The 9,390-nt window shown below is 58.3% G+C and overlaps 1 protein-coding gene across 3 annotated transcripts; it reads right to left on the bottom strand.

Moving 5' to 3' along the window:
• Window positions 1-72: 72 nt before the first annotated feature.
• Window positions 73-7,877, bottom strand: NFKB2 (nuclear factor kappa B subunit 2). 3 transcript variants are annotated; one of them, XM_046654098.1, is made up of 23 exons: window positions 7,770-7,877; window positions 6,383-6,475; window positions 6,022-6,103; window positions 5,864-5,904; window positions 5,511-5,609; window positions 5,280-5,431; window positions 4,921-5,027; window positions 4,674-4,832; window positions 4,285-4,389; window positions 4,071-4,156; window positions 3,859-3,997; window positions 3,494-3,622; window positions 3,157-3,366; window positions 2,936-3,077; window positions 2,402-2,516; window positions 2,096-2,309; window positions 1,772-1,941; window positions 1,544-1,646; window positions 1,263-1,414; window positions 1,064-1,133; window positions 670-842; window positions 419-530; window positions 73-320 (listed from the first exon to the last, which is right to left on the bottom strand). In XM_046654098.1, the coding sequence occupies exons 2-23, from the start codon at window positions 6,401-6,403 to the stop codon at window positions 196-198; spliced, it is 2,706 nt and encodes a 901-aa protein (XP_046510054.1). In that variant the 5' UTR covers window positions 6,404-6,475; window positions 7,770-7,877; the 3' UTR covers window positions 73-195. The 3 variants fall into 3 exon arrangements, with proteins under 3 accessions (XP_046510054.1, XP_046510055.1, XP_046510053.1); XM_046654099.1 differs by lacking the exon at window positions 7,770-7,877 and having other exon boundaries at window positions 73-317; window positions 6,383-6,685; XM_046654097.1 differs by lacking the exon at window positions 7,770-7,877 and having other exon boundaries at window positions 6,383-6,684.
• Between the last annotated feature and the right edge of the window lie 1,513 nt (window positions 7,878-9,390).

Genomic DNA, 9,390 nt, shown 5'->3' with positions numbered 1-9,390 from the left:
GGCCAGGGGTAGGCAGCTGGTTCTGGGGACAAGAGTCACATCGGGGCTGCCATAAGTTTGGAATAAGAATCCTTTCCCATGAGAATCTTTTATTTGCCCCAGCTGAGGGGTGGGCATGGGGTGTTAAATAAGAACTGGAATGGGGGGATGCTGTACAGAGGGGCCCAGGAAGGGGGCTGCTGAGTGGGTGACAGTTCAGTGCACCTGAGGCTGTGGGTGCCCATGGCAGAGCCCTCCTGGTGGCTCAGGGGGTGGGCCCAGCTTCTCTGCCTCCTGTTCCACCGACTGGCTCCCATATGCACTGTCCTCCTTCGCCTCTGCTGGGGGAGTGGACACAGGAGCGGGGATAGGGAAGAGTCAAGGCTTAGGCCTCCCACCCTCCAGGCCCAGATCCACCTTCCAGGTAGCACCCCTTTACCTGTGCTGGGCAGCTTGTCTCGGGCCTCAGGACCCCGCAGCAGCCTCACTCCCTCCTCTAGGCCCATGTCAGACAGGGCATCCAGCAGGCCTGCCAAGTCCCCACCAGCCAGCTGAGGAGAAGGAAGAGGCGTGAGACCTGAGTTATGGTTAGGGCATGGGGTCAGGAGCCTTGAGGCCAAGGAAGCACCTGGGATCTGAGACTGGGGAAAGGAAGCTGGAGCGTGGAGCAGGGGACAGGGACTGACTGACCTTGTAGCTGCGCAGGAGGCTGCCACTGGGTGAGGCTGTCTTTCGATACGTGTCCACCAGACTGCGTAGCCCCAGCCGTTCTGCCAGCTCTGCCCAGCTGCCCTGGGCTCCTGGCCCATCTAGCAGATGCTCCAGGTTCTGCAGGACTGTATCCTCGAGTGGCAGCTCTGGTCCTGAAGGCAACACACACAGACATGTTAGTTGCCCCCACAGATGGGCACAGGCACAGACACTTGGACGCCACCCCTCTCCCATGGTAATCTGACAGACAAGGCAGACAGGGCCATTGGGGGCAATGGATGGAGGACAAGGATGGAGAAAGAGAGGCCTCCTGAAGGAGAAGAGACTTCTGTGAGCAGGGCTCTGGGTCTGGCAGTGGGTGGAGAGATCTCACCTGCAGGGCTGGGTGGAGTCAGGGGGGGCGCCATGGTGTCCTGAGCAGCATTTAGCAGCAAGGTCTTCACCTGGGGAGACAGCCTCAGCCTTAACTCTCTCTTATCCCAGTCCTTAAGCCCAGGTACCGGTTTCTCTGGACCCCATCCGTAAGCCCAGATGCCCATTCTCTGGTACTTCTAGTCTCAGGGTGGCCTCACCTTGCTGCTACGAGTGAGGTCAAGAGGTGTGTGGCCCCGGAAGCTACTTCGGATGTCCCTCTCAGGCCCCTCAGAGTCTGAGTCACTATCAGAGGTGGGCGGTGAAGGCAGTGGGCACAGGGGCTCCTCATTCTCTGCATGGATATCAGCACCTGGGGGAGGGAGATAGTCATGGGGAGGTACAGTGGAAGCCCACATTAAAGACTGCAAAGTAGGGGAAACTGGGAGGCACCCCTTTTCCTCCCCAGCCCTGTTCATATGCCCCCAAGGGTGAGACTGACCAGCTTTTAGAAGGAGGCGGGTAAGAGTTGGGGATCCCAGTCCGGCTGCCAGGTGTAGGGGTGTGTTTCCCGCGAAAGTGCGGGCATTCACATTGGCACGGAGCTGTGGGGTGCAAGGGAGTGGGTGATCACAGCACCACAGATTGGCTACCCCTCCCCCTGTATCTTCACCATCCTTGGTCCCTCCACAACCCTTGGCCCAACCCCTTGCACAATCTTTAGAGCTACCTTGGTGACCAGATGGGTGACCAACCCCAGCTCTTCCATCTCGGTGGCCAGATGCAGGGCTGTTCGGCCCCCCTGCCGCTCTGCAGCCTCCACTTCAGCCCCATTGTCCACCAGCAGATCTAGGCACTCAGGGCTCCGGGCACGGACCGCCAGGTGTACTGGGTACAGCCCTAGGGAGAGAGGATACTCAGGCTGCAGCTGTGATCCCCAACGTGGCTCCCTGACCAGCTGAGCTCGACACCTCATATCCACTCTAGGCACTCACCAATTACTCTCCCTAGTCCCCACCCTTGCCTCCAGGTCCAGATGAGGTGATGAACTTACCTTCAAAGTCCGGCAGGTGCAACAGCTGGGGCATGGCGGGAACCCCACTCTGCAGCAGGGCACGCAGCAGGTCTGGGGCACCAGCACCCACCCGCAGTGCCAGGTGCACCGCTGAGTCTCCGTGCCGATCCAGCAGTGCCGGGTCTGCGCCTACCTGCAGCAGGAAGCTCACCACCCTTGTCTGCCCGGTGATCACTGCCAGATGCAGGGGTGTCTGGGGACACAGGCAAAGTGAGCCACGCCTGCCCCTGGCCGAGACCCACCTGCCTTCCAACCCCTACCCCCTCACCAATAGGTGCCCCTCACCTGGTGCAGGTGGTTGGTGAGATTGACAACGCCGAGGTGCTGGGCATGGTAGATAACGTGAGCTATCTGCTCGATGACACTGGTCTGCCCATGGATGATGGCCAGGTGTAGCGGCCTGGGGGTTGGGGAGTGAGACTCTAGCCTAGCAAGCCCAGCCTCTCACAGCACCCTCTACCCTGAAAAGCCCACTACCTCCATAACCTCCCTCGCTGGGCCCGTCGAGCCCAGACATCTCCAAGGGCATCGCAGCACGTAAACTTAATCCTTCAGAGCACCTTTTGCGGTAGATAAATGCTATTATTGTATCCCTTTTAAAGTCGACTAAACTGAAGTCTGGAGAGATTAAGTACTTGAACAGAACTAGTACAGATCGAGGTCGGACTTGAAACCGGGTCTGTCCAACTCCAGGGCCCTGGCTCTTTGCAGGTCCCTTTCCTGCCCCGCACCCCATTATCTTCCATCAGGCGTCGAGCCCGGGCCCTTCTTCCCGCCTTCCCCCGCTAGCCCCCATCGTCCACCCTCCCGCCCACCTACGTGTCTCCGTTCTCGTCCTGCGCGGTCAGCAGGTGGCGCTGTCCCGCCAGCAGCGCGCGCGCGTCCGCTGTGACGCCGTAGTCGAGCAAGGCTCGGGCGCTGCGCCGCGCCAGGCCGAACAGGCGCTCGTTGTACTCCCGGGCTGGGGGAGACAGGGGGCATGGGCGCGGGCTAGGTCCCCATCCCCAGGGTCCCGACCGCCCGGATTCCGGAGGCCATACCCTGCTGCAGCAGCTCCGGGGCCTGTGGTTCGTGCTGAGGGATCACGGGGGACGCGCTCGGCTCTGCCGCTTCCTCCCCAGCATCCACACTAGGCGCCCCGGCGGACATCTGCGCCCCGCCCCCGCCTCCCGGGTAGCAGCCCATTGGGGCCGCGCCGGACTGGTAGGGGTTGTAGGTCAAGGAGGAGGGGAAAAAGCCGAGGCTGCCACCTGTGGAGACAGGCAGGGCTGCAGGGAGGGAGCACCAGCCAGGACTCTGCCAGATTTCTTCCCCCAGTTTCTCTCTCCTTTACCCTTCCCTCCTCCATCCCTCTTCCCGCCATCAGCACCCCCTCACCTCCTCCTCCAGCTCCTCCATAACCCCCAGCTGAGCCCCCGGAGCCTCCACCCATGTGGGAGCCACCCCCGAAGTGCTGAGAGAAGGTGGGCAAGGCTTTCCTCCGCTTGCGCTGCACCTCCTCCTTGTCTGGGGGCAGAGGGAAATGATATGTTAAAACCCCAACTCATGGGCCTCAAGAGACCTATCCCAAGTTTGGTAATGGCTCTTCCCCCAAAAAGCCCTCAGGCTGGCTCTTAGGACCACCTCTTCCTGGGACCTTCCCCACTTCTGACTTGACTCATGGGTCCCCTGATCTAGTTCTTGGGACTGTCCAGCCCAGCTCCCACCCTCCAGCCCCCCTGGGATCTTCAGCCCAGCCCCACCTTCTACCAGAGGGTAATAGGTGAACTGTTTGGAGTCAGAGACATCCCCTCCACGCTTGCGTTTCAGTTGCAGGAATACGGTTACAGGACGCTCAATCTTCATCTTGTGATAGGGAGGCGTCCGGAACACAATGGCATACTAGGGGAAGAAGAACATAAGGTGTCACTGAGGCCTTGGCCTAGTAAGGCCCCAAGCCCTGGCCCTACAGTACCTGTTTATGGACATCTGTGGGAGAGAAGTCCCCAAAGGCCTGCCATCCATTCTCATCATCCTCGTAGAATCGAACCTCAATGTCATCTACAGGGAAAACTGAAGCTTAGCCACAGCTCCTAGTGGAATCTCCAGGGCCATGTGTCCTGCAGCTGCCCTGACCCTCAGTCTTGACACCCACTGTCCGTAGCTCCCAGCCTGGGCTCCAGCCTCACCTTTCTGCACCTTGTCACAAAGCAGATAAACCTCATCTCCACCTCGCACAGAGCCAGCTGTCTTGTCCATTCGAGAAATCTTCAGGTTCGAGGCCCCAGGAGACTCTAGGGGGTGGGATAGCAATTACTTGAGATGATATAATAGCCATAGCCCCATTTATGCAGCCAGGTGCTTTGTATTATCATCTGAACAACCTCAAGAGGTACAGAAACTGCTAGAATCTTCATTTACCCAAGACGGGAGCCATATTCAGAGAGGGGAAATGACTTGCTCAATGTCATTCAGCTCATCCATGGTAAGGCCAAGTTCAAACCCAGACCTATCTGAATCCATAGCTTGAGGCTGCCCCCCATCTCCCTCTGGCACCCCAGGTGGTCAGGATACTCACTGCTGTCGTGGATGGGTTGGGAGATAACTGGCTTCAGGGGCAGGGAGAAGGAGCCGTCACTGGCTCGAAGGAAGGCAGAGAAGCGCAGGCGCACAATGCTCAGGTCCATCACCTTCTTCAGCTCCTTGGCCTCCTGCTCCAGCTCCCGCCGCTCAGTCTCTGGGCAGTGGGCACACACATGACCCCAGAACTGCTCCTCTACTCCTTGCACGACCACCTCCCGTCACTCCCTCTCTCCCCTCCATACCCGTAAGGCCCTGGGGCCTGGAGCGGAGTCGCTGCCTCTGAAGTTTTTGTATCATAATCTCCATCATGTTCTTCTTGGTCACATGCAGGACACCCAGGTTGTTAAATCTGGTTGGGGAGGGACTCAGAGGCTTTACAGGCAGTTCTTTCCACCTAAGGCACCCTCCCCACTGCCAGGGCTCAGCTCAGCCCTACTTCCTCTAGGAAGTTTTCTGGGTTTTACTTGGGGCCTTGGGTTCTGGGGCCAACCCAAGTCTCTCTCCTTGGTCAGATGCTAAGATCATAGAGGTGGGCTGCGGCCTAGGACTGGCAGGCAATGAAAGGGCAAGCCAGTGGGGGCGAGGGGTAGAAGGCACCTACTGGGCAGTCATGTCCTTGGGTCCCACAGACACGGCGCAGACCCCCAGCTCCGAGCACTGCTTGCCCACCAGGCTGTGGGCGTGAGCACGAGGCGGGTCACTGTGTGTTACCAGGTCCACCTCAATCTTGGCTGGTCCCTCGTAGTTACAGATCTGGCAGGGGCGAGGGCTGTCAGTAATGCCCCTGGACACATTGTCCACTAGCCCACCCTCCAGTACCATCCCCACTCACCTTGACAGTGGGGTAAGTCTTCCGGCCCTTCTCGCTGGAGGCACCTGGCAGTCCCCCATGGGAAGGGCCTTCACAGCCATATCGAAATCGGAAGCCTCGCTGAAGGTCCCAGGGCAGAGTGACATTGTGACCAGGAGAGACCCCCCCAAGGCAGCCACACCCCCAGACAGCAGTGACCATGATGAGTGGTAGTGTCTGTCCTGAACCACAATCATACCACTGTGATCAGCAGCAACCAACTATCTCAACCTAAATGGCCTCTGGAGTCACTGACCCTCCCCATGGCCACCCAGCTACAACTACCCCACTTTCTCCCAAAGCTGAGGCAATCCCACACCATCCCTTCCACTCACCTGCTTAGGCTGTTCGACGATCACCAAGTAGGGGCCATCAGCTGGGGACAGAGGGGCCTTGCTGAGCCAGGATCTCTGAGCTCATCCACAAGGCAAAGGGCACATGCTCCTCTCTCCCCCTCCCCCTAAGACGAGGGGATGTTAGGGGACTTACTAACCTGTCTCTGGGGCCGGCTCCTTGGGCTCCACAATGGATGGGTTGAATTTGAAATCATCATAGTCAATAATACCATCCAGACCCTGGTTTGGAGACAGGTGGCAGCTGATTCTGAGCCACCCCCAGAGCCCTCCACCTCCCAGCTCTGGAAGCCCTTAGTAATCACTCCTTCTCCTCACCAGGCCCATAAGAAAGCTCCTATTGGAAACAGTTTGCAGGCAGACAGGCTGAGTGATAGGCAGGCTGAGACAATCTGAGGGCATTATAGGTGTAGGGGAGCAGAGAGAGCTCGGACAAACAGGCAGACAAGCAGACACACACGGGGGGCAGCCGCCGGCTTCGGGTCAGGTGGCGTGACTCACTGGGTCGTAGCAACTCTCCATGTCTCTGGGCTAGGCCCGGCTCTGTCTGGTGGCTCCGGCCGGGTTCTGTTTCCCAGAGTTTCAGGCGCCCGCCTTAGGTCGGGGGGAGTGGCGGGGGGAGAGAGAGACAGATGAGGACCAGAGTGGGGGGAGAAAGGGAGGTCCAGATTTGGGGGAGGGTCCGATCTCCTCCAGCCACCCGTCCGGGTGTGGCGGGCGAGATCCGGTGGAGGGCGAGATCCGGGGCTGGGCTGGGCCGGGGAAGGGGCAGGAAAGTTAGAACAGCTTAGGAAAGTCCCGAAAATACCAGGGGGAGGCGGGGCCGGAGGAGGCGGGCCTGGAAATGACGCCACTGGCCACGCCCCCGCGGCGGGAGGGGCGCGAGGTCGTCTTTGGCCTGCGGGCGCCGGTAGTCTTTCGGCGGGCAGAGGGGCAGCCAGACCCAGGGAAGCCCCCGTGGAAACTGAGCCCCCCTCCTCCCTCCAGGCAGGCGCCGGGGACCGGAGGGTCTTTCAAGGCCTGGGGAGGCTCCCAGTCCGGGGCCAGACCTGCCCCCATCCCCTCCCCCGTTCCTGGAGCAACCTTGGGATTTTCTACCCCGAGGGAGGCCACGGCTGATTCACCCCGGGGGCTTTTGGGGGGACATTCCTGTTGCAGGAAGGCCTCCTCCCCGAAGGCCTGTAGGCGGGGGCTCTTCCCAGTGGGGGGCCCCGGGGTTCTGCCCCGAGAACCGAACTCTGGGGCCGCGGGGCGGGGGGATGGGGGTGAGGAGGGTGGAGGAAAGCCGTCTCCTCCTTGGGATGGGCTCCTCTATTCCTTCTCCCCGAAACATCTCAACAGCTGTTGATTCTCACACCGCACCTGCTTTGGGTGCCCACGCCCCCCGCCCCAGTCCCATAGCCGTGTGTATGTGTGTTTCTCCATCACAGGTAAACAAGTGTGTTTCGGCCCATGTGCTTACGTGCGTGTGCAAGTCAGCATGTCTGTGTACAGATGAGCGTCCTTAAACTTCTCAGTGTAGACACATGTCTGAATATGTTTTAATATGTAAGGGCACAGGTGAACCTGTCTTTGAGTTTGTGCGTCAAGAATATGGATGTAGGCACCTGTGCATGGGTGAGCATGTTTGCGTGTGCAAATGTGTGCGGGTGTAGTGCATGGGCAGTGCTGTGCACACGCTGGTATACGTGTAGGTGTACGTACGGGTCAGCATGTCTTTATACAAGGATGTCGCTGTGTATCTGTGTGTCTTGTTCGTGTGCGTGCTCTTTGTGTGTGTGCGCGTGCATAAGCCGCTCTCCAGTCCCGGGCTAAGAGTCAGGTAAGGGCCCTCTTCCCGCCCTTCTCCGTGTCCCAGCCACCCGGGGGTCTGAACCCGGCCACTCACCGCGGCGGCGGCTCCGGTTCCGGCTTCTCTCCCCGCCCGACCCACCTCGGACTGGTGGCGACACCTCTGCAGCCACCAAGGCTCAGGTCGGGAAAGCCCCTTTTCCGCCCCCCGGGGGGGGGAATTCCCGTGACGTGTGCGTGCGTCACGCTCCATGCCCTTTTTCATTGGCCGAAAGTTTAACTCCCTGACCCGCGCAGCCAATCGGGAGCGATTCAGGTGCGCCCCTTAGAGGGGAAAGCTTCGCACAGCGCGCGGAGCCGCGAGCGGGGATGACGGTCGGGCGCGGGTGGGGGGGGGGGGGGCCAGACTGAGGTGGGTTCCGCTGACCGATTGCCATCTCCAGGCCGAGGGCCCCGGCTCCGGTCTCCTCTCCCGCCCAGGGTTGCCCCAGACGGCTGGCAGTCCTCGCCGCTGCTTGGCTTATGCTGTGCCTAACGCTTGGCCACCTCTGAAGCCGAGGAACCCCAGGGGGAAGCTGGCGGGCCCCAGCCCTCTGGTCCCTCGCCTAGAGCGGGACCCTGCTGCGGGGAAGAGCTAGAGAAGAGGAAGGAAGTTGATTGTGCAGTCGGTCCCAGAGCGCCATCTGGTGGCCTCTCTGGAGCCTCACGGAGCTTCTGTAATCCTCCCTTCCGTCTCCCCTGGAAGAGAGAATACCGACCTAAAACCTCTTCTATAAATGACAGGTTCACAGTGAGCCACACTTTTACACCCACTTGAGCTCAGGAACTCATGTTAGAATTTAAAATGCATTTAAAATCTTAATATTTCAAACTTCTTCCGATGTAGGAAATTGCCTTTTATATAGTTCTCAACGTCCTCTTGAACGCTGGTGGCAGCAAGGTCAGTACAGGATTTCACAAAGTGCTGATGCAGAAGCTGGACATCTCTGGTTGGAAGAGTTTCTCTTTAGGAGGTGCGATGAGTAATCTCCATTCTTGGAGTCGTCCTCCCTTAGGCTCACGGTAGAACACAGGCTGTTGTTTCAGATCTTTCCTGCAATTTGCCCCTGACCTTCTTCGTAATGGAATTACAGGCCTGCACTGGCTCTACATAGAGATCATTATGGCCCTCAATTTGGGCTATTTCCTGTTTCCTCTCCTCTTCATCTTGCTGGAAAATGGAATGTGCCAGGTACACTATTAAGGTACTTTAGTATAAGTTATTCTTCCTTCCGACAACCCTAGAAGGTAAATATTACCTTTACTGATGAAGAAATTAAAGCTCAGAGAGGTGAAGTAACAGAACCAAATACACAGCTAGAAAAGAGTGAGAATTCAAACCAGTCTGTTAACTCTGGGACGAAGCTCTTTCCCCTAAATCTGTATAAAACAAAGCAGGCCTTTCCACCCGACTGCGGGCCTCTCAAGGGAACATCATAAGATACTGTCAAACAATTTGCTGAAATCTAGGGATGTTGTCTACTACAGTCCCCTGGTAAATCAGACCTGAACGCTTAAATTAAAATAGAATGAAGTTAGTTTGGTGTACTCCAACTTAGTGAAGCTGTGCTGATTACCATTGATCATGACTATCCTCATAAACCACCGATTGGAATTGGCATGAATTCTCCCAGTCTCCACAGTGTCTCTAAAAGCACCCCTAGGGGTTGAGCTATTTT

This window comes from Equus quagga, chromosome 2, assembly GCF_021613505.1.
Source record: "Equus quagga isolate Etosha38 chromosome 2, UCLA_HA_Equagga_1.0, whole genome shotgun sequence".
NCBI lineage: Eukaryota > Metazoa > Chordata > Mammalia > Perissodactyla > Equidae > Equus > Equus quagga.
This window is presented reverse-complemented; position numbering and strand designations above follow the sequence as displayed.